This window comes from Agelaius tricolor, unplaced genomic scaffold, assembly GCF_023055355.1.
Source record: "Agelaius tricolor isolate 1412-34295 unplaced genomic scaffold, bAgeTri1.0.p SCAF_1, whole genome shotgun sequence".
Classification (NCBI taxonomy): Eukaryota; Metazoa; Chordata; class Aves; order Passeriformes; family Icteridae; genus Agelaius; species Agelaius tricolor.
Window position 1 is genome coordinate 80740218 of NW_027269261.1, and position 24812 is coordinate 80765029.

The 24812-nt window shown below is 36.3% G+C and overlaps 1 protein-coding gene across 5 annotated transcripts in view; it reads right to left on the reverse strand.

The window, feature by feature from the left end:
• The window catches only part of ASAP2 (ArfGAP with SH3 domain, ankyrin repeat and PH domain 2), an 84640-nt gene that overhangs the window by 3280 nt on the left and 56548 nt on the right, over positions 1 to 24812 (reverse strand). For 3 of the 5 annotated variants that reach the window (XM_071440995.1, XM_071441024.1, XM_071441014.1), the window contains 16 exons: positions 23267 to 23354; positions 21424 to 21472; positions 21149 to 21315; positions 19670 to 19803; positions 18844 to 18938; positions 16994 to 17183; positions 16479 to 16564; positions 16164 to 16279; positions 15643 to 15710; positions 14739 to 14852; positions 11711 to 11966; positions 9126 to 9287; positions 8082 to 8250; positions 6691 to 6758; positions 4934 to 5043; positions 1004 to 1126 (listed from right to left, as the gene is read on the reverse strand). In XM_071440995.1, coding sequence (XP_071297096.1) covers positions 1004 to 1126; positions 4934 to 5043; positions 6691 to 6758; positions 8082 to 8250; positions 9126 to 9287; positions 11711 to 11966; positions 14739 to 14852; positions 15643 to 15710; positions 16164 to 16279; positions 16479 to 16564; positions 16994 to 17183; positions 18844 to 18938; positions 19670 to 19803; positions 21149 to 21315; positions 21424 to 21472; positions 23267 to 23354 — 1995 coding nt within the window. The remainder of the gene's footprint in view (positions 1 to 1003; positions 1127 to 4933; positions 5044 to 6690; positions 6759 to 8081; positions 8251 to 9125; positions 9288 to 11710; positions 11967 to 14738; positions 14853 to 15642; positions 15711 to 16163; positions 16280 to 16478; positions 16565 to 16993; positions 17184 to 18843; positions 18939 to 19669; positions 19804 to 21148; positions 21316 to 21423; positions 21473 to 23266; positions 23355 to 24812) is intronic. The other 2 variants (XM_071441002.1, XM_071441006.1) reach the window with 2 other exon arrangements.

Consider the following 24812-nt stretch of genomic DNA (forward strand, 5'->3'; position numbering starts at 1 on the left):
TTAGGATGCTGTATTGTATTTGTATCCCCATCCATCTGTTTAGCCCAGAAATAAGTTCTGCAGCTTTAAAACTAGATCTGAGAGCTAAGGGAGGCAGAAGAAGAATTGGTGGAATGTCTAAGGAGACTGTATTCAAAACACAGAGATAAAAGCTTCAGCTCTCTCTCTCAGTGCATGTTGTTTGCAGCACAGACAGTGAGTGGGACAGAGCGCTCCTTTGCTTTTAGTTAGTTTTTAGCTAGCTGAGGAAGACAAGTTCCCTAGACTGTGGGTTTTCTTTTTCTTGGAACTGTTCAGCCCTGCTTTGGACCAAAAACCCAGAAAAACACGGGGAGCTCACGCCTGTGGCCCATGGGGGCCCGGGACGTGGCATTTTCAGTGCAGGAGGGACTGATAAGAGACTGAGCGAGCAGAGTCACACCCCACAAAAAAGACTCTCTGAATCTGCCATCTCTTCAAAACAATGAGAGGTTCCATTGTTTAATATTATTCATTTTTCATGTCTGTGAGTACTTTGCTTGTTAAATAAACAGTTTTTTCCACTTCTCTTGAGGGAGGTTTATCAGCCAAACAGGTGGGGGGGGGGGGGGGGGGGGGGGCGGGGCACTGAATCTGAATTCTGCCCTTTAGGGAACATCCCTTTGGAAGTTCCCTTCCAAGTTTGTCTCAAGCCAGGACAGACACCCACTACACAGCACCTGTAATAGCGGGTTCTTAAATTGCTGACACTCCACCAAAAATTTTCTGGATCACAGAGACCACGTCCCCCGTATTGTGAACCCTGCTAATCATATTTCTTTCTTTCTTTTTTTTTCCCCCTGAGTGAGAAAAGCTAAAAACTTGTCTGAAATTTGACTTTTGAAATTTCATCTCTGGTTTCCATGAGATGAAACTATTCTTGTTATTTGGAAACCCAGCAAGGGATCTTCCAAAGTGAGTGTCAACCTCTAAGATTTAATTTCTTGCTTTCAAAGTGTGTTGACAAAAAATGCAAAATACTCACCCACCACTCCTGATCTTCTTCACCATCAACTACAATAATATCTCCCTCTGCAAAAGTCAGCTCATCTGGGTTATCTGCTACACAGTTGTAAATTGCTTTTACTCTCTTGGGTTTAGTTTTTGACTGAAATGAAAAAAAAAAACCTGAAGGTAAATAATACAGCACAGAATAGACAGAGTAGACTTGGAGTTTTTTAAAGAAAGTTTCAAAACTGCTTCCAACTGCTCTTTTTCATAGGTTTGAGTTCAGCTATATCTTTTATGCTGGGTGCTCACACTTCACACTGAATATGGCACCACCCAAAGCTTTTTGGAGCCACTGTGCCAATAACATAGGCCATGTTTCCCGAAGAAATTCTCCACTTTGGCTCACCCAAACCTACAGAGGGGTCACCCTCTGTCTTCAGAGCTCTACATCACTGCAGTGAGCATGATTTTGTTCAGATGATGGGGTGATCAAATTCTGTGCAAATGTAACAGCAGCAGCATTATCAGAGGGAGGCCTGAGCCACCTGCCAATATGTTTCTTCTTAATTTGTTAAACCCATTTCAGTAGTGTAAGAACCCACCAAAACATCCTCTGCCTCCCAGCAGTGCTCTGAGGACTGCCAGCCACAGAGTCTTTTGGCAGCTCTTTCAAAGGTAGAGTTTAGTAAGGATTGTAATATTCCAGTATGGCAGTGGGACTCAGTCCTGGCTATGTTCTGAGCAAAGTGATATCAAAATTGTTTCGCTCTGGTTTTCCTCATCTCACACCTTTTCCAGTACAAGCCAGTCTGCTGCTGCATTTCTTTTCAGCCTCCTCATTCTCTGTTGCAGACCAACAATAATGCTGCTTACACAGTGCTCCCATGCAAAACAACCCAACAAGTGAAGAGGCTTAAGGGCTGGAGGCAGAGTATAAAGCTTTCCACCATGAATCCACCCTTTTTCCAGCCATAGGGAACAAAAATCTCTGCTTTCTACCCTAAAGCGTCAGAGCAGAGGTGTAAGTGCAATTTAGGTCTGAGATGGCGGTTAATGCAATGGCTGTTAGGGACAGAAGTTCCACATGGCATAAGGAAAAGATGGCCTCATCACCATACTGGAGTCCCCCCAGTGCCTGGTCCCAGTCTCTAGTTAGGTCAGCCATGGAGCAGACAGATAAAAAGGAACAAGAGACCTCATTTACAACTCTCATTTTCTCCATCAGCAAAATGCTCTGCTGAGGAGAGAACTGCCCAACAGTCTCTTATTGTGCCATTGTGCTAGAGCTGAGCACCATGCAGAGAAAAGAGGGAATGTGGATGGGGAAGGATGGAGGCAGCATGATTGTTATGTTCCTCTAGAAGCATTAATTTGCATTCTAGTATAAATTGTCTAGTATAAATTCTAATATAAATGAAGCTGTGGCCTGCCCAGGGCAGGCACATCCTGAGGCTGTCTCATCCATGGGAGCTGCCAGCCTGGCACTGCAGCACAGCAATTTTTCCAGACGCTCCCTCTCAGACAAATGACAGTCTGAACCACAACCACCTTTTAGGTCAAAAGGGAAAAGCTTCACATCAGTACAACAGTGATATAATGACTAACTTCAAAGTGCAGTAATTACAGGTATTTCTTGTTCTTTAGAAGGCAAGGAAATTAAAATAGATCTCATTCCCAGAGGAATAAAATCATCTAGGGAAATTTCCCATGTATCTACAAAATGGTTTCAAAAATCTAAATATCGCATTGAGGAAAAAAAAAGAAATCAAAAGGTGAATCAGGAATTTCCACCTGATAAACAGGCTATTGGGTAAATGCACTGTGTAGGAGATAAGCCACTGGCTAAATGTGCATGTACAACTAGACCTGTCTTTTCTTTACTCAAGGAGCACTTCTGCATTTGTTTTCTAAACTTGGGCTGGCCTCTGAATTCCCTGGCAGGGTAAAGACATAGCAAAAAAGCCAGGAGTATAAGGCTAAATGGAGCAATTTAGCCAAAGAACTTTAGCTAGACTGATCTAGGTAAAGCTCTTTAGCTGAGGGGCCCTTGACTAAATCTCAGCTAAGATGCTTTAGTTAGATTTAGCTAAAGCATCTTAACTAGCACATACTTCTGAGCCAGGTTTTCCCTTATTTCTCTGTCCCTATGACAGAAGAAAAACACCCAGCTGATTTGCTCAGTGACAGAATTCACCTGAATGAAGACCTAGAGAGAGCTGGAGAGTCAGATACGTTCTTCATATTATGTGCAATTATTATTAAACATTGAAGACACTGACCCCAAAACTAGCCAGCACAGCCCATTCCTTCATAGCTAAATCAATTTGTCCTATTAAAAAAAAAAAAAAAAAAAAAAAAAGAGAACAACATAGGGAAACTACAACTTCAATTTATACAGAAAGTCAGGTTAGGAGCTGTTTCAGATGTGCTGGAAGGATGTAACCAGTGCTTACACTTGAATCCCAGCACACACAACAGAAATTAAGATCAGAGTCCAGTAGCTTCACAAAGTTAATATGACAACATAAGCAATTTACACTACTTAGAGCATTTAATTTTTTGTGGCCTAAAAAATGAAGGTTACTTTAATGCAAGATGGACAGTAACTTGGTTGAACAAGAGTGGGGGAGGAAAGAAACCAGAAAATTTTATACTCCCAACTAATGCATGGTGATGCCTCTGAGGCTTCTCATCATTATCAGATGAGAAACAGGTAACAGGGGCTCTGTGTGCTCAAGACCAATGGCCAGGCTATGCACACAAACACACCCAACTCTGTCCTGGAGAGCTGCTATTTCAGTGGACATGGTTAAGGAAAAATGGTTGAAGGGAGAGACACCAGGGACTGAAGGAAGCAGGTGTTTTCATTACAAGCCATTAACAAGAGCATTGCAGAGCCTGGAACAGCACATCTCCTACCTCTCTGCTTATTATTTACTACTGAAGCACACTCCTGCACAGAATGTATGAAACTGCCCAGACCCAGTCACACACAGCACCTCAGAAATGTATGGGCTCTACATATTGTGATTTGCTTCCTGCAGAGATGTACTGGCATGATCAAGGATATGGATCTTTTACATCTATCACACAAGAAAGCAACATAAAATTGAAGCAAGAACCAAAGACCAAGTTAACTACATATAATGTACAGCTCCACTGACATCTGGAAATACATCCTTTTACCTACACCAGTATAAGATTACAGGTACTGACACTAATATGTGTTACCATTCATGGTCCTGGATTAAAAATAATAAGTAAAGAGTATAAAAAGGCCACACAATCAGATCAAGAGTGCATCTAAATCCAGTATGTCTTTTCTAATAGTCACTGTAAGGCTGGGGGAGGGTGGAGAAGAAAAATATAGAATTAACCACCTTCTGCTGGGGATATGCTTACCAAGAGATTTCTCTCCTGTCACCAGGTGAATGCTGAGAACTGATAGCACAAAGAAACAGTTTGTTTTGTTTTGAGCTTGATTCCTGCTTGTCTTGTTTGAAGTCATTTCATCTACCTACATGAACAACTGTCAGTATATCTGTGTCCATTATAAAAGCAGAAGAGTTCCCTTATAACTAAAGACTGAGAATGAAGCCACATGTTACAAGTGACTCACCAAGCTCATCTACAAGTCACTAACTCCTAAAGCTTATCTATCTCCAATAAGTCAACCATAATTCTGTGGATTGTGTTGGTCACATCTGGACATTAACAAAGAATCCAACTGGTTTGGTTTGCTTTTTTAAATTTAAAAGCACATCCTATCCTATAGGAAATTCAAGGAAAAAAAGCTTTTGTGACTATTTAGTACAAGTCACACAAATACTTAAACACAGGATACAGACTTTTTATGTTTCATGGCTCTCACACTTTTACCATGGCAGGACACACTATCATGTCTACAGTGTGTTTGATAGAATGCAGAAGATGAATAAAATCAAACGCCACATTTTGTACTTACTATTTGTGATTTCCTTGGCATTGGTGCTGGTGGCTGGATTTGTGCCAAAGTATTTGCTGTAGAACCAGTCTGTGTTCCTGGAATGTCACATACAGAAGACGACTCTCCTGCTAAGGTAAATAAACCAAGTAAATATTAGGCATGCTTCCAAAAAAAGGAAGAGTGATGGTACCAATTGAAACCAAACCAATTATTCTTAAAAGTATATAAATCATACTCCCATGAGTATTTAATTTTTACTGGTTCTTTCTAAATAATGGAACAGAATTCTATCCTTTTCCTTACCAAAAAGGCCACTTTTCCCAAAGACAACTACCTAAGACATTTAACAGTGCAGATATGCTAAGAGAGATAAAATAGATGAGGGCAGAACCAAATATCCTGTTCCCCCTTTCCTTCCCTACAGACTGTATGCTGTTAGAATCTTTCTTTCCTAGGAAAGACCGTCATTATCAGGGTGTTGTATCCTTCACAGGAGACTCCTGCCACAGATGGCAGATAGCCATTAGCAAATTCCTCTGGGATATGTCAAGAGAAAATGAAAAAGAATCACAGTAATTTCAAATGAATATAAAACATATAGTATAAGGGCAAACAAGGTAGGAGAAATTCCACTACAACCACCACAGAATTTGCACAAACTTCACTGTAGAGATTTTATGGAGATTACATTATTGTCATGTCCCAAAGTAGTAGTTACTTTGAACAGCAAAAACCACAAAATGAATAATGGACTCTGAATAATGTACTCTGTTTATTAACATGAAAAGAGCTATATCAATTTGCAATATAATTAGAAGTGACACTATATAAGCTCTGGATTTTCAAGCCAGAAACACATTTTTCTATACTAAAATGTGTATCTGATACCTTGTTTATGACATATGCAAACAACAGTGCAAACAAAAATGTTCAAAATGCATCCTTTGTTTGAGTGGGTTTTAAGGTGAAGTTAGGAAAGCTAAAGCCTAGCTGGAATTGAATCTGGCAAGGAATGTCAAAGATAACAAGAAAGGCTTCTATAAATTCATAGGTAACAAAAGGAAGATTAGAGAATATGTGGACCCATTGTTGAACAAGATGAGATACTGGTTACAAAGTACTTGGAAAAGGCTGAGCTACTGAATGCCTTCTTGGCCTTAGCCCTTACTAGCAAGACAGGTCTTCAGGAAACCTGGTCCAGTCATCAGGGGAGAATCTGGAGCAATGAAGTACAAAGTTCTGAACCTGGGGACAAACAGGCACACACCAATATATGCTGGTGGCCACCTAGCTGAAAAGCAGAACCAGAGGCAGTGGACACAAACTGAAACACAGGAGCCTCTGTGTGAACATCAGGAAACATTTTGTCAGTGTGAGGGTGACACAGCACTGGGACACGCTGCCCAGAGAGGTTGTGGAGTCTCCATCCTCTGGGCACAGTCCTGGGTGATCCACTCTTGCTGACCCTTCTTTAGGAAAGAGTTAGACCTGATAACCTGCAGAGGTCCCTCCCAACATCAACCATTCTGTGTTTATATTTATTACATGGTCCCATTGTTGACTTTATGTGGCCCATAGCTCTGCTCATGCTAAAGAACTTGAGGCATCAGGGCCTACACAATCACAAAGAGAAACAAGAAGAATGTTGGCACTGATTATATTTAAATGTGTAGGGTAAATGAACAGATTAAAGAAAACCTCAACAAACCCACACTCTCCCTTTGATTGTTATGACAGCTTAACTATAATAAAATAAATCTCTAAACCACAATTACCAGGTTGTTGTAGAGACCCAAGTCCTCTGGTCTGCCCTTTGTTAGTTAAGCCAGATGACTTCTCAGTCCTGTGCAGAAAGTGGGAAATGGGTCCATTTCAGAAACAAACAAGAACTCAAAAAGCAACAATACAGAGTACTTTCCAAATTTTAAAAATCTTGGCCTGTCTTCAGTAAAATCTGGTGACAGCTATTTTGTTTTTAAAAGTACTACTTTTCTTCTGTATTCCTGATTAAGTGAATTGAAAGTTACACCTACTTTTAAAAAAATAAGGCAGAAAAATAATACAAGTTTGATTATTGCAATTTATGTCTTTTCCTGAGATTCGAAGTTTCTTTCACTGTTATTTTATTTTTTTCTTAAAATTATTCATCCATATTACATTATAGAAAGCTTCAACAATTTTGTCTACCTTTTATGTAGTACGGTACATCAAAAAAAAGGGTTAGAAAAGAGCTTAAGGGTCAAGGTTGCTTTCATCTTTCAGTCCCAATTTCCAAATGAAACATTATTTCTTCCAAAATTTGATCAAAGGCCCTATTTTCTAGATTTCTCATTACCTTATTGATCTCCCCTGGTTCCCACCTCAGTATTTAATTTTACTGCAATGCCCCAAACTGAACACAGCAGTCCTGCTGAGGCACCACTGATGTTGAGACAGTTGAGAGAATTAATTCCTATAGTTTGCAGGCTCAGTTAAAACTATATTCTTTAACCCTTCCACAACAGCACTAGGTCATCTGCCTTACTTACAATGTCCTTACAGATCCTTCTTCTAAGGACTTTTGCTTACCTATACTCTGCTGTTCTCCATGCTTCATCCCTGTAGTTGATTGTTCTTAATTACTAAGAATGACACCCTTCTTTTCCCTTGACTACTCCTTCAGTTTCTCAAGGATGTTTTGGATATGATTCTGTTTTCCAGTGCATATGTGCTCCTAACTTACTTTTCTGCAAATTTAAAAGTTTTTTTTTTCTTTTCCAGATCTCTCTACTTCTGCCACAAATGGAAAGATTCAATGGAACAGAACTTATACAAAGCACATGAACAATAAATAGCACAATCAGACATTAGATCCCATTATCTCCTATTTGTTACTAGATGAGAATAAGGAATTGAATATTTTTAATAGTTTTTTTTATCTCCATCATAGCTAGGCATTCTGGAGATATTCAGATAACCTTAAATCACTAGGCTGTCTTGTTTTTACTGTAGTAATCCTTGATTACTGTAGTATTCATCTACATCCTTAGCATCTGCCTTCTGTTCATTCTCACATGAACATATCATTGCCAAAAGCATGCATGCTTTATTGATGATTGCATGTTATAGATATATTAAGTTACTAAAAATGATGAAGTATATTAAAGATTAAAATGACATCAGTTACCCAGGAATAGGCTTTCTCTGAGAGATTCTGCTAGGAGGTTGTGGAGGCAGTGGTGGTGGGGTTGGCTTGTTTTGTGGAGGAGCTGGCTGCTGTTTTGATTGCTGGTTCAGAGCTTCTATAATGCTGGCTGTCTTTGCCACTGGAGGCGGTGGTGCTGGAGAAAGTACATCTATATAGGAAAGTTAGACAGAAACATGGAATTAAATTTCCATTTACCATTTCATTTCTTGGGTTCTCAGAACAGGTTCCCCTGTTACAGGACGTATGTAAGAAAAATGCTTTACTACATGTAATGGAAGGAGGACCTCTTTGGAAAATGGTTTACCTTTTGTTTCACCTAATCAAAGCTGGAGACCTCACAAGCACTTAAATTTATTCAAGCATTAAAGTGCAAGCAAAGAAAATTCTTACTGAAGTCAGTCACATTCTTGAAAACAGTAGATCAGAATACATTTTTAAAGTGCTAACATTATTTGTCCAGTCAATACCTTCAGTCTGTGTTTTATGGAAAAGTAACCAAGTGAGTAATATCTGACAAATTTTATTTAGAGGAACAACTTTTCTTAAAATCTTGTTGTGATTCACAACTAACAGCAGACTAGGTTTAGCAATTAATTAAAATTGCTATTGAATTCTTAAAACCACCAAAACAGCAGCTGGCAATGAATTAAAACATCCTTTTGCATTCCAGTGGTCTGCAAGAATCAAGCAAAATGTGGAGACACAGCCCCAAGCCTACATGTAACACTCACCTTCACAACTAGTGAGAAATACAGCACAAAAACTATACATATATATATATTTATATATAAAGATAAAATGATGAGCCCTTTAGCTGTAGTAATAGATGGTGTTTCCTGCTGACCCTGCACTACACCATACAGTACTCACTGGAGCATCAGAGAAGATAGTTTGTTACTGGATGGGAACGATAGGCCAAAGCTACAGTCACCAAAAGAGGAAGTATGAGTTGTGGAAATGGAAAAATAAGCCAACTGTGATTAGATACAGTAGAAGGGAGAACAGGGGAAAGTGGAAACATACTTGTAGATGTTACACGCAATGGCGGCACAGGGGGATGAATAGCTGGTGGATCTGATGAAGACCTCTGCCTGCTTATACTTTCCACTCCTAAAGAATTTGTCTTCCACATTGCATTAGATGAAGAAATTGTCTGAATACCACTGCCAAGAACTGAAGGCTGAACTAAAAAGAGAGGAAAATACTGCATTATTATTATTACTTACCCTAAGCACAAAGTGTTAATATTCACACCTGTGCTTTCAGAAATGGTGTGGATAGACCACTGTATTCAGCAACACTATATTCATCAACTATAGTCACTGCATCCTGATGGAATGCCAGGGCAGAAATCAGTCTGGTGTTAGAAATTACAGAAAAAATCACCCAGAAACTTCTAACACTTTACCTAAACAAAATTTGTCTCCAGTCATTACTTTAAAATATATCAATACTTGAAAAAGCAGATTTCTCAGTAAGAAGGCAGAAGGCACATCTTGCTACCTTCTTTAGTCCCTGACTGATAACTGTAATTTTCTCAGGTACTGCAAGAAAAGGACCTCACTCTTCCACAAGCATGAGCACACATTGCTGACTCAAAGTGAAACATCAGTTTTGACTTAGAAATAAAATAAAACTGTAAACCTGAATTTCACTCAAGCAAGAAGCTATAATAACTAGTTGTGAAACATTCACAAAGTACTTCTTCAGAGACTCTTAAATTACTTCATCCTGAAGAGCTGCCTCCTCTTTTCATAAAAACAGTCTACAGGTTTTCTTTACAAAGCCAGCATTTTGCACATATTATGCCATTTCTCACTACTCACTGCATGAGTATCATATTAAGAAAAGATGAAACAGAGTAAGGTATGAACAAATATTAGGTTGCAGGGAAAAGCATAAAAGGCTCAGAAGACTTGGAAAACAGCCTAAAGCTATGAGGATAAAGGAGCAATAATACACCATAAGCATAACATTAACAACATCAGCAACTGAAAAGAAGCTACAGTCAATGATACTATTATAGCTTTTAACTAAGTATATAAATTAATAGGCTAATACATTGCTAGAGTAAAGAATATGAGCTAATAATCATAGGCAGGCAGCATTGTCTTCATGGCATGAGTTGTATTACAGTGATGCCAAGAAGTTTGGGGTTGGGAATGAAATTAAAATGACACTTCTTGAAATGTGTCATTTAAGCAAGGGCAAACTGTGGGTATGGTTGGCCATGATTAAAATAATATCAAAGGATAAAACAGTCTTTTTAACTATTCAATTTTTCACTAATTCAGAGATAGAATCTAACAGTTAAACAAACCAGGCAAGCTCCTTGAGTAAATTTTCCTGTTTGGTGGGGAAAATATTCCTTTCCACCAAGTGAAAAAATGTTGCCTAGATATTAAGGTTAGGCTTCATGTGAAATGTCAAAGTAATCCTGCCTTGGTTAAGGTTTACATATAACTAAACTTCCCCCACTCCCATCCTACCCTTTCCAAGTAACCCAAAACCAGACTTTTCTGTTCTCAGTTTTTCTGCCCGTTTTATGCAGCCATTCCATAACTGACTTTTCATATTACACAGAAGATCAGATTGCCATCTCAAGCACAATCACTGGTGCATGGAGTCCTGCATTTTGACCTCTGCACAGTGCTCCCAAAGGCAGAAGTCACCCATGTGTGCCCAGAACATTTCCTGATCATATCTCCTCTTAGGGGGTCTGAATACAGCACCACAGAAAACCATGGGTTTAATAGTAACTTTTCTTGAATAGAATTGAATACATAAATTTAGCCTCCATGAAAGATGGTGGATAATAAAGGTATTACAACAATGAAACACATTGAATATGACCTGTACTAAGAGGACCTATTTGGATTTCTCTATGTTTCTTTACTGTGATGCAAACAGATTACATATGAAGATAGGAATGAAGTTCACAGCACCAGCTTTAATGGTAGATTTTGCAATCACACAACCCTCTGAATCAGGATGAGACACATACTTTTACACTGTTCTAATGATCTAGGGACAACCAGTAATTGGCAGCTGTGTTTTCAGTCAGATATCAGGTCGTGAAAATCATTCAGTTCTTCACATCATGACACTTACACTTTTATTTCAACAATCCTGAAGCATGTATTTATTAAGAGAAGAATTTGCAAGGTTAAGATCTCATGCTCTGTATACACTCTCCATTCTCTGAGGTCTGAAACAAAGTTTGATGGCAGACAAATGCTATTGAAATTTTATCTTTACAGTGAACCCTGACAATGACGTCTTCAAGAAACAGAACTATGAAAAGATTGAATATAACAAAAAAATTGATGAGCTACATTGACTGCAGACATCCTTTTAATAAATGGTTTAACTCTGGTGAGGTTATCTGGGTATTGTTTTCCCAAACACTACTGTGTACTGCCTTGCAGGTATACCAATAATCAAACTCAGAAGACATTATGTAGATTCACTTCAAGGATATAAAATGAGGCCATCAATAACTGTTCCAATACTTACCTGTGCTAAATAACTGTAAGACAAAACCTAAAAATTACTTTAAAAAAACAACTTATGATCCTATTCTTCTAATTAATTATATTTTCTAGTACCTTTGCCAATATTCCTTGGAGGTAGAGGAGGTGCACTACTTGTAACAGGTACTGCAGGCTGAATGGGAGGTGGACTGCCACTGAGTATTGCTCCATATGTTTCATTCTGTAATATACTTGGCATAAATCCTCTTTGCTTGTCCTTAGCAATGTTTGCTGCATCTCTTGCCAAGGATGCTACATTAGGCTGAAGTTGGTTTGATCCAAGCTGGTAGAAGCTGACAGGCCTGTCCTCTCTCCGGTTGGGACTGGGTTGCTTTAACACGATAAGAAAAGTACTCATTGATATCACATTAGTTGTACTCATTTTATTTATTAGTTAAGAGAAAGTTATTAGTTTCTAGAAAGAAAAAATGGCATCTAAAATGCGTTTCTGTTGCTTTTAATACATAGCCTAAAACCTACATTCTGCTCTCTTCAAGACAAAGTAACTATGCACCCTAACAATGCACCCTAACAACAATAACAAAAGATTTAAGGTGAATTGCGCTTCAAAACTATTAATATATTCTCATTTCTTCTGTAGTACACTGCTACAGGATACTACTGTATCCCTATCCACACAAGACTACTACAGATAACCAGAATAGATTTTCAGGCTGGATCAAATAAAGTTTTCCTGCATCAAAATATCCAGCAGTATTTTCAAAACTAAATAACTGTAGGTCCTAAGCCTTATCTGAAGTTCAGCAGAGCTAAATCCCAAATGGATGATCATGATCCCATAACCCAGACAAGATTTCATCTAAGTATTCTCTCTGTAGCTCAGCCTACAAAAAATGAGTAGCCAAAACTTCTCTTAAACTCTTTTTAACTCACTAGTATTACTGGATAAGTTTGGGAGATTACTTAATTGGCAGCTGGGATGGAACATTGCTCATCCTACACACATTATCAAATTCTATCATTAGCTGGTTTTGAGATTTACGGCAATCATCTGCACTTAGCATTATTCTTCCTGTTTCAACAGCAAGCATAGTCATTACTATTATCAAATGATAATTAAAATAGCTGGAGTTACAAATTCATATGGCTAGTACAGCAATGGACTTTAACAATCCACAGCCCAGAGAGCATAAACAGAAATAGTGCTAGATAAATACCTTCAGAAATAGTGCTAGATAAACATGCTATACTGACATATTGTCTGTATGAAATTAAAATAACAATTTATAGTAATAGCATTTAGGCAGAATAAAGATTTACATCAACAGTATCACTAACAAGCAATTGATTTTCCTCTGAATACATTCAATGATTACTTCTGGATTCATCATGCAGGGCCTTTAGATCTGTTATAGAACAGCATTATAACTCCAAGATTTATCAGAATTATGTACATTATAGTCCCTACCCTTGCTTTGGCTTAGCAGCCTCACTCCTCATTGGCTGACACTTTCCATTCCCTTACCTCTCCACTGTCCTAGTTCTGGGACTTGTTTCAGCCCACACCTTCTTCTGCTTTCTAAACCAGCAGAAGTTCTTTTGCATGTTTATGATTTAGCTTTTCACTGGCTCACCAAACTGAAGCAGGTCAGTACAGGGACAAATGTGTGCCAGAGTGGAGGCAAAAGCTGAGACAGGACCAGGCAGCCATGGTGTACAACAACAGCAGAAACCAGTTGAATTATCTTAACCTTCTTTTAGGTTAGAGTCTCTCATATATGAAATATTCTAGACTAAAAGAAATTTCAGACATGACCTCTTCTGACATAGATTACAAAATCTATTCAGTTGTCTTACCAGCAAAACACATCCAATAGTTTGACATTTAAAAACAAAACTCTGATGTGATCCTAAGCAACAGCACCTGTGCAAACAACGTAGTCACAGACACTGGGACTCTGTGATTAATAGTCTTTAATCTTCTTTCAAAAGTCCTTGGAGTATAAACTTACTAATAGTGGGCAGTGAAATAGGAGCTTCATAATTTTAGCCACACTGTTGAGTAGCAGATACCTTCCTATATGAGATGGAGCTCAGGGACTAGTCAAAAAAAACCCCACTTAACCGCAGAAGGCAACTGGCAACAATGAAGAAAATGAAGGACAAGAACAGATCAAAAAACAAATTTAGATCATGCCTGAAAGGGATTAGCATTTGTAAATAACCAAAAACTTTTACACTTGGAAAACATGAGACCTCTAAAGGTTTCAATTTGTTTTATCAAAATGATCATCATTATTGTTATTATCTGGAGGGTGATAAAATATATAGGAATACATAAATATGAGGACAGAGTATCCTCATGCAGAAGAACTGGATCTAGCAGCTCACAGATTTCAGAAATTAAATTTTGAAAATGCAATGAAGTTTCTGTGCTATTGAAAAGTTTTGCAATATGACCATCATTCAAGCCATCTGGATACGGTCCTGGGCAACTGGCTCCAGGTGATCCTGGTGTAGCAAGGACGTTAGACTTCCAACCCCAACCATTCTGGGATTCTGGACCTAAAAGTACCACAACTCCACTAAACATTTCCAGTATGAAAAGCATGAAGATGAAAAATTATTTTATACATGAAGATTCAGAATTAAGACCCTACCCTGCTGTTAATGGATGCAGCTTATTTAATGCACAGGTTCAGTTGAAGACAAAACAATGCATAAACTGTTTTAAAGTTAGAGTCATTGACTGGAGATATTTTACAAACATGAGGAGATAGTGTGAGGTGCCTTCCATTGTAAAGGCAATTTTCCCAGTTCATGTTGGATCTGCTTCACAATCAGCAGATCTAAATATTCCTGATATATTGAAACCAACTATTGACTTGATTGAAAAGAATATATAACACATGGCTAATAATTTGGGACCACATGGCCATTTTTTAAGAGGAAAAAGAAGACCAAGTATAATTCCAGAAACAAAAATTTAAGCTACTGCATTTTACTACAGAGATTTATTTCACAGTGTCTTCATATCCATAGGAAAAGCTATGGAATTATGGAAAGCTATGGAATTATTGAAATAATTATGAACATCACACTTACACATACATGTGTACAGAAAAATAATATTGATACAAACCTGTAGCTTTTCATCCACATCATCATCACTTTCATCCAGATCTTCATGAAGTAACCGCCATTCATATTCTACATGAACATGAGAATTAAATCTTCCAGACAGTGCTTGAGTAAGCTAAGGTAAAAAAAGATGACTGTTGACACTTATGTTATGGGCAGTACTTATTTTAAAACAACATATTTAAAAGCAAACAAAGTCCACAAATAGGAAGAATCTTGGTTTCAGCAATCTGGAAAGTTACTGCACTGAAGTAAATTTAATTTATGCTGTGTTACCAAATACAACACAAAAAAATCAAAAGTTACTAGACATTTCATTAACCATTGTAGATCCATTCTCCATTTTCTGATAAGAAGCATCACATAGTATTTGCTTTGGTTTAGAAATTGCAATTCAAAGAAATTAACTGCAATGGCAGTTTCCTTGAATCCGAGTGACTTATTAAGAAGTGTTGACCCCCCTAATACGATGGGGCATCCACAACTTCTCTGGGCAACAAGATAACGGCCTTCATCCATGACCTTCACTCATAAAAAGTACTTTAGTAATTAGATTTCAAGGAGATGTCTGACACTTCGATCCATAGAATCATTTAGGTTGGAAAAGACCTTTAAGATCCAACCATGAACCCAGAACTGCCACATCCACCACTAAACCTTAGCCCTATCTACACTATTTCTGAATACCTCCAAGAAAGGTGACTCAACCACTCCCTTTCATCTCAAGAAAAATATTGTTTTCTTCTTAAAAGCATATAACTTTATGTAAGCATATGAAAATTTCTGAGGACATAACTATTTCTACTACATCACTATTGCATCTGGAATAGATTCACTGAATATTCAGCTGCACATTGTTAAATGATCAGACCTGAAATGCACACACAGAATGACACAATACTCACCAATTCTTCACAGTGAGTATGTTTTAAACGTTTAGCTATATCAAGTGGTGTCTCTCCTGCTTCATTTGCTATATTACAGCAAAAAAAGAAATGCATGATGAGAGGTGTCACTATTAACATGTCCGTTACTAAAGACAAACCTGCATAATAAAGTACCAGAGCAACACATTCAAAAACTCCTCTCTTTCTTTTATAGGTAGGTCCAGCTCATATCAACCCTCTGAACGCGACAAGCAGTAGCAATTCAAGATGCCATATATACATATGAATGATAGCCATGAAATGGCAGTATATAACTTGACAGCAAAACAGCAATTAAAAATCTAAACCTGTTTAAAAACTAAGTGTAATATATAAGTCAATTTTAAACTTGAAATAAACAGTGAATACTGATTCTCTAATAATGAAGATTTCCAGAATTATGATAAACAACAGAGGAGAAAATGCACTTATTCCAACTTCACTGTTTCTTATCTGAAGCAATGACAAATAGGAAATTGAAGTACACATTACCCTTTTACCTATTTCAATAGAAGCCTTCCCTCTCAGCAGCAGTTTGAGGCACTCAACGTTGTCTGTTAGACAGCAATAATGCAGGGCTGTGCTACCTTTACAGGTTTGCTTATCTAGATTGCCACTTTTGGAGTACAAGAAAGAAGAAAGGTAATTAAACATAAGTTTCCTAATCTATATTATTAAGCTACTCTCATTAGAAGATTTTCAAAGAATAAAATTACATTTGCAAATACAGCTTTAGTACTTCAGTAATTGTATTTATTTAGCATTTATATTATTTTATATAAAAGCAATGTCAGTATTTAGCTTTCCATACTTACCTGTTCTGCACTAAAAAGTCAACTATATGAAGGGATGTTCGATCAACTGATCTAACAGCAAGGTGCAGTGCTGTTTCATCTTGCTCCTAAGAATAAAATGAAAAATGATATTTGTTTCTTCTTCTGAAGAAGAAGAAATTTTAGTAAGACATGAATTAAATCAAATAAACACGTAATTTCAAAATATTCAAACGTGCTACCATTAAAACATCTGTGAAGACTTACTGTGTCCCTTTTGTTCCTTTAAAGTAAATAAATAACTAAATAAATGGGTTGAAAACTAATGAATCATTGAATGCTTTAGTATTTAATGTTTTAATACATTTAAAATAAGATAATACTTGGGAACAATTTTAGATTAAACTATTTAGTCTCTTCTTTTTTAATTGTTAAATTACATCATTAGAATTACATACATTCAGAACAGAGTTTCAGATATTATTTCAAATAATTTTTAATTAATGAATGCACATTGCACTTACAACAATTTGTCTAATAAAATTTACAACACTTACATGACCATTGGCCAGTGGAATTTTTTCTGTGAGATCCACCCCATCAGCATACACTTGAACTAACCCAAGAATGTCTCTTGATTTCACTGCTTCACAAAGAGCGTGCAATTTAGCTGCATTGTCTGCATGCTTCTTCCTTGCATATTTTCTCTCAATATACTTGGCAGTAATGTAATCTTTTCTTGCATTCCTGAAATTGAATGTGATTTACTTATATAACTTTCAGCTGAAGATACATATTATCATTTCCATAAATACATGCAAGTCATTTGAAATCCTTCATTACGATAATTTTTCTTTTTAAATATGCATGTAACCATGCAGTTTCATATTTCAAGTATGAAATGTAGTTACAGAAAATGAATCAAATATCCAATATGAAGATGGACCACAAATTTCTTCTTCCAAACTCTGTGATGATGTTGAGATCAAGACTATCCAGCTCTATGTACAGAAGATACATCAAAGCTTCATAATGTTGGTTTATGTTGCCTTGCAAGTTTATGTTTACCTGACTTGGTACTTCTACACAAGGAGGGGATGCAAAGGGATGGAAGGCATGGGATACCAAAAAAAAAAATAATCTATCTTATACCTCTGCACACCACTATCCAGGCCTTGAATTTGAATTCACAGGAGTATGTTTTTTAAACTCTTCACCACAACTGTAACAGGGAGGATAAGTTGGACCTTTTAGCAACATTTCTAAACCAAGATGAAAACTTAGTCCACCTGACTCAGCACAAGTTATCACTTCTGCTGTTGATGCCCAGTAACACATCCACTCCTCTTCCCATCACTCCAAGGCAGGAGTTTGCTTGCCTCCCAAAGGCATAACTCCTTAGCAGCTCTTGGGATGAACACAGCATTGCATAGAAGACAATTGACAAAGTCATACCATATCATCTAGATACTATGTAATGGGCAACAAGTAAAAAAAACCCCAATAAATAATAATAAATTGATTGAATCAATGGATAACTCTTGTTCATAAAGCATTTGATAGCAGTCAGGTTCTTGTTTCTATAAAATAGCCCAAATTTTGATAATTTTTGAGGTATCAAATGAAATTATCTTTTTAAATACAAATTTTTAGAAGTGTTCTTATTATATTGATTCAGCATATGGTAAAATTATTGGTAATTTAAATTATTAATATTAATACTCTGCATTTTTATTGATAGTAGTAGTCCAAAACTATCTAAACTGCCTTGTTTAACACTGGTTTTGTCAGAATGCTAAAAATACACCTAATGTAAAATCAGCTTCATCCAGAGCCAATTCTTCTGGGTTTGTTTCTGCATTGTTTACTAGCTCTTTCACGATGAGTAGTATCCAGCCAAGTAGGCAGCTGTCCTTGCTGTATCTCTGCCATCACTGTTCAGTGCTTTCGAGGAATTCAGTTAAATGTTCTGTCTCCATTCCACACAGACTTCGGTCCTAGGTGTAGTTTCTAAATGCTGTTCTGTATCTTTCAAGTAAATGTGCACTTTATTACAATTTCTATTTTGTTTTCAAATAGCACAAAATTAATTGCTTTTGTTTTAATCCCTATCTTTGTATGACTTTAAGGTTCCCAACAAGTCACAGTTAATTTGTTTCTTTCCCACAAACCATGATTCAAAGATTTGGTAAGATATTCCTTACTATTAGAGTAGGTACAGTCAGATAAAACTCAATAAAAAAGACATGCAAAGCATCAGAAGAAAGGTTTACTCCTCAGCTATAAGACCATAAATAAGATATTACACATCTTCCATGGCCTGCCAGTGCAAACCATAATGGCACAGCCCCTTAGCAATATTAAATTAAATGCCTGCCTTTCTCAGAAGTAGTGGCTCTTTACTTACATATCACTGCTTGGATTAGGTTTGACCACCTCATCAACTGGAAGACAGAATTCCATAATCTCATTAAATCCAGCATTCCCAATATTCTTTGCAAGCTGTTAAAAAACAAAATCCCACAGCTCAATTAATAAACGTGTTCAGTTATTAGCCACAGACACAACTAGGGGAGAACAAGGGAAAATGAGAGTTGGGACCTCTTATTTCTGATTTCTTGGCCTGCTGCTATGTCAGCAATAACAAACAGATTAGGGACTTTTTTTGGATGTGAATTTTCAACTGGGATTTAGTACATGAACAAATAACTGCAGAATAATCCATCAAGACACCAGTTCTTACAATAAATGCAAATACTCTGTGCTGGGTAAGAACACACATATGAACTGTCATGGAGCAGCTGATAAGTGGTAACTTCTTTGTGTAGCTAAGCTGACTACATTTTTTTCCTTTGGGGATTAAAGTTGTCTTCTAAAATAGTGCTAAATAATTAATGGGTTAAGTATTTGTGAAGTCCTCCAATTTTTAATCTGAAGCACATTTTTATGCCAAACAGCTGTGTTCTTTTAAAAAGCAACTCAGGATAAAAAGATTTGAAAATACAAAAAATATTAAGCCTCTACTAATTTGAGTTCTAAGATAAGAAAGAGTTTACAGTAGGACACTATGTTCCAGAAGATTCCAATAAACTTAAAAAATTAAGCTTTCTTAAATAGTGTTTATCTAGAGACAACTTCAGGATTAGAACATCTTGCTAAAGTGACAAAAAATATACTTGTGTTAGAAGTATTTTACAGTACTATTTTTAAGTTAATAAAAGCAATTTGATTACCAGAAGTTCAGATGTTCCCAGCACATCTAATGTAAGTGACTGCATTCTGGAATAATGAACACCAAGTTCTCTATGGATTCCTGAGCATTCAATGCAAGTTAAAATTCCCAAATTTGTTGAAAGCCAGGTAGGATCTGTAACAGAAGGCACCCACAGAATTAAAATTATTCATGCAATTATTTCATCTAGAAAATGTAGAATACACAAATTAAATTCTGTAAAATAAGATTCTTGTAGATTAAATTTTTTTGTTAATTTATGTCTTTACATTTACTCTACCAGGAAAAAAATCCAGGACCTTTTTTAATGCTGAAAGAAGTGGAGAATTTTTATTTCATTTTTGTGAAAGACATTGCTATACAAGGGAGCCCGTTAATCACTCCAGTTTGTCATTCTTCAAACAACTTTCAAGAGCTGCATTTTCCCACCACCAGTATAATGGTGTCATACTCTCAACTGGGAATACAGGCGCAGTTTAAACTGAAATAACAATGTTTACAGGGTTGGGGTTCTTTTCTACTTCAAATATAGACTCTCAACCATGTGAAGCAGAAGCGATTCCGAGGTGCACACACAGCCCACACTACAAGATTCTCACTCAACTACTTCAAAGATATTAAGGCTCATCCCTCTCCTTTCACAGCCCTTGAAAGTCTTTTCTCCTGGTATTTTGCATTTACTACATCATTCCCTCATCTTCCAGCCAAATAACTCATTTCTGAAGATTGAGACAGCTTAGCAATTAATTTGTTTGATAAGGTTTGTTAGTTGCCATTTACACTGTCCTTTTCTAAGACAGCAGGCTTGACTCTTCCCATAGCCCTATACAGGACTTATTGCTGGAAGTAATGATCAATTTGTAAAGTGCACACAGCATCCAAGCAGATATTTGCAGCTACATTTTTACAACAAAAAACCCTAAGTCCTGCAGTGCCCCTGCAACATAAAAGAACAGAAGAAACAGCAGGATTTTAAAAATAAGTTGAAGAGGGTTAAAGTAGAAATTTATTGTTGAAGAAAACCAACACAGCAAACCACAGTCAGCAGGAGCATTCTTCTCAAAATGAGTATAGTCTTAGACATATTCCCTGTTTCACTTAGTCAAACATGATTTAAAAAAAAAAAAGAGAAAAGGTATATTAAGAAAATGTTCAAGTAACTTATGGCTGCTCAGTTTTACCTAAATCTTACATTATTATCCCATATTTTATGTAAGTTCATTTGATTAATGTAAGCAAAAGCTACAATTAGCAAAATACATGGGAGAAAAATAAGCTTCATAGTAACTTTTCTCCCCCTGATAATAAGCACATAGCAAATCAATCTTATTAAAGTAGTTCCATTAAATTGTTAGCATATTCTACTATGTGTATAATTTTTGTGAAATAATGAGTAAAAGTGAAAGTATAAAACATTAGTTTAAAGATTCTCATGAGACAAAGAATTTTTACCAATTAGAAATATGCTTAATTGAGTCACCTTGTGCTCCACAGTCACAACAAACATCATTTCCAGTCATCCTCTGGACTTCAGATATAATTTCTTTTGTCAGTTCCTGGACAATATTATTTTCTCCTGTGTTATCATCTCCTTTGAATGCATTATTTAAAGCTTCCTCTTTGCTGTTTTGTAGCACAGATGTCCATCTAAAATGGCAGCAATATTTTGCTATTAAGTGTTATGGCACTTCTGAAGTTCAAAGTAAGTCTCAGTAGATCACCAGTGTCAACAATAAAATTAGCAAAGTAACTCACATTTGACATTCCTGTTCATCCTCTGCTTGAAAGTGGTATGTCCTGTCGTCTGCACAATAAATAATTCACATACTGATTAAAAAAAAGTTATTGAAAAACTCATCTTGCAGAAATCTCTCAATGAAATCTAAAATTAATTGATTCCTAAGGTCTGTATTTTCATCACTGGAGTGTGTTGACAGACAAAAAGTCCATTTAAAAAGTTTCACCTTACTACCTACAGTTCCTGTATGATTACATCTGTGTTTACACAGGGTGGCTTGCTGCATTTTAAACAGAAATTGCTTTTTTCGGGGCTGTGCTTTTATCACAGAAGCAGCAGGAGAGCAAAGGAAATGTTCCATGTTCTGGATATAACCTCCATCATCACAAATATAAAGTTCTGCTGGGAGGGAGGGGAGTAAAATATAGAGTCCATATTTGAGTTTATTTGTGTATGTAAGAAAGACTTAAAGAGTTCAAATGAGCTCTTAAAACCCAATAATCACAAACTTCTAAAAAAATCAGCCAGACACAAAGTCCAAACTACAACCAGGATGAGCCCCAATCTGTTTCAATTAAACCAAGCTCATAATTTTTAATTTACAACTACTTTTCTAATTCTAAGCATTGTTATTATAGGGCACTACTAAAGAAAAAAGATAATACATTGTAAGTCTATAAAGAATAAGATATGATACAGTTTAACGATTGAGCTGGAGTGAGAATAGTTGATGAGAACAACAGAGGTAAAGCTATACAGGCAAATATATTCTAAGATGAAAATTTCTAAAGTTTGAAAAATATTGAGGCTAAAAGGTATTAAAAGATAGCTACAAGCATGGAAAATATTAAGGCAGTGGAGATATATGAAAGAACAGAAAGGAAAGTGCTACATTAACAGATTTTTATCTTGCCATGATACAGCAATTTCCATTTTGTAAAGAACAATTTTTTTTTACTCTACAGTAAAACAAAGTGAAAAAGTAAACTGGAGACAGCTAAGAGGCCAGTTATGCCTATTCAAGTGTGTGGTAACATTGCAGTAAGCTGACACTGGGCAAAACATGACATGGTCATCAACAAAGAAAGAAAGTGCAAAAGCAAACAGGGAAGGCCAGCTGCTTGAGCAGAAATGAATCAGCTGTATGTTGCACACAAGCATTCGAGCCCATTCACATAAGCAGCACAGCTTACATTTAGAAGAACATTATGCTTCAATAAAGGAACAAATGAGGAATACATTTATATTCTTCTCCCCAGCTAATTTGAGATACATATTTCAGTAAAATATCCTAGTAAGAAAACAAATGAAACATTCTACTACACAATTTCATATCATACCACTCTGATCCAAAAATTATTCTGTTTTGGTGGGTTTAACATGTAGATTCTTTATCTCACCTTTCTATCTATTATGAAATAATAAAACCAGAAAATGTTTTTAGTATTTTCTTCACAGTTGCATAGCAACCACCAGACTTAAATTTTAAAAAGTTTAACAAGCACCTTTTGATCTTGTGCACAAGTTTTAACTTTTCAAGATGATGAGCTAGGATATTTTTAGTATGAAGAGTGATGTCATAGCAAAAAATAGTTACTGTGCTGTAAGACAGCAAAAAATTAAATAGAAAAAAGAAGTGAAGACAGCTTTTAAATACAAATGGTTTTCCAAAGAAACAGGCACAGTTAGTTGCATTATGCTAAAATAACTGAAAGGTCAAATTGTCATAGGAAGGGCATTTTATAAAGGGAAGCCTTCTACAATGGCAAAAATGTTCTAGTGGATTACTGACACATCTACAGAAATAATGCAAAATTCTGCTATGAGCTGCAAGTAAAAAGACCTGAACAACAAACCTACGTGATATGAGGTCAAAACACTTTTTCTCCTCAGGGTTTGTTTTCACTTGGCAGGTTAACAGATTGAGCTTTGCTGGAGGTCGGTTAGCCTATTTGAAGATAAAACATACACATTTTAGTACACCCACACTGACTGAAAGGTGCAGATTGAAAGCACAGGATAATGTCCCACTGGCCAAAAAGACTTGGCAAATGGCTGTTAAATTTTTAAGGTCCCCAAGTTTTCATTCATGTTTTCTTCCACATCATGGTTCATAAGCTACTTTTATTTGATGACTTTGTTTACTGGTAGCTGGATAGACACTAGAATTTTGAAAGGAAAAAGGGTAGAATCTCTTTAATTACAACTAACCAGGAAAACTTACCTGAAGGAACTGGGCATGAAAAAGAGACAGGTTCATCCATATATTTAATCCCCTAAAACTCAGACATTTAGTTTTAAAAAATTACTTGTTTAGTTATCAATAATTAATTATTTTGACTTCTGCTAATGCCTTTAAGGGGTCCCCAAATAGCCAGTTAAGAACAAATGCCGAATTTTTAAATCACTAAAGGGAATTAAGTGAAGGAAAGTAAGTTTTCACAGAGGAGTCTTCCAGCAAACATAAAAAAGTAAACTGAGCTAGCTGATTACTAAAAAATCTAGTGAAATAATGTATATTTTATAATGACATATATTTTCTAGTCAAGTTCCCCTCAGCTATTTCAGTTTCTTTTTGAACAGAAAGTGACAGTGTTTTACTAAGAACAAGATTTACAAGGAACCTGCATTTTGAAAGACTCATAGAGGCTACAAAGACCTTTTCAAACAGCATCTCTGCACTCTTCTTTCCCTTAATCTACCTGTGCTACAGACCTGGGGTAGTACCTAGAAAGATTTGTTTGCAACCTTGACTTGAGGAATGGCTTTCACTCCCTACAATTGATAACAACTTCCACTCTTCTTTTAAAATAATTAAATTAGAAAGCAGATTTAACTAGTCAACCTTTGCTCTAGAAAATAATATCTAAAAAATCATTAAACCATCATTAAACCATTAGGAAAGAACTATTATAAGGATAGCAATATCCACAAATTCATTACCACACTTATTGTTGCATTCTTACAATATTTATAGACTGAGTTGCTAAAATAAGATTTAAATATCTAAACAAAACTATTACCAAATGAAGCTACTACTATCACATAATGTGATAACTTGCAATGAATCATAAGAAATGTAGATATTCTCACAATCTCATCTAAATTTATTGATGAAAACATTTAATTCAAAAAAATGAGGGACAACAAGTCAAAAGATTACAGATTCCCTTGAAACAATCTGACAAAACAATATAGCTGGCCAAAAAAGAACAGTACCATTATATCTGCAGACCAGTTTAAAAAAAAAATCAAAAGCATGGACAAAGATAAAAAAGGAAACAATTAGGTATTTTTTTCCTGTTAGGGGAAAAAAAAAAAGCATGGTGTCCTTGAAAAATAGTATGCTCATGCTTTGCCCAGCATAAGCAGCAGACAAAACAAAGTCGTGCAAGTTTTGAAACAA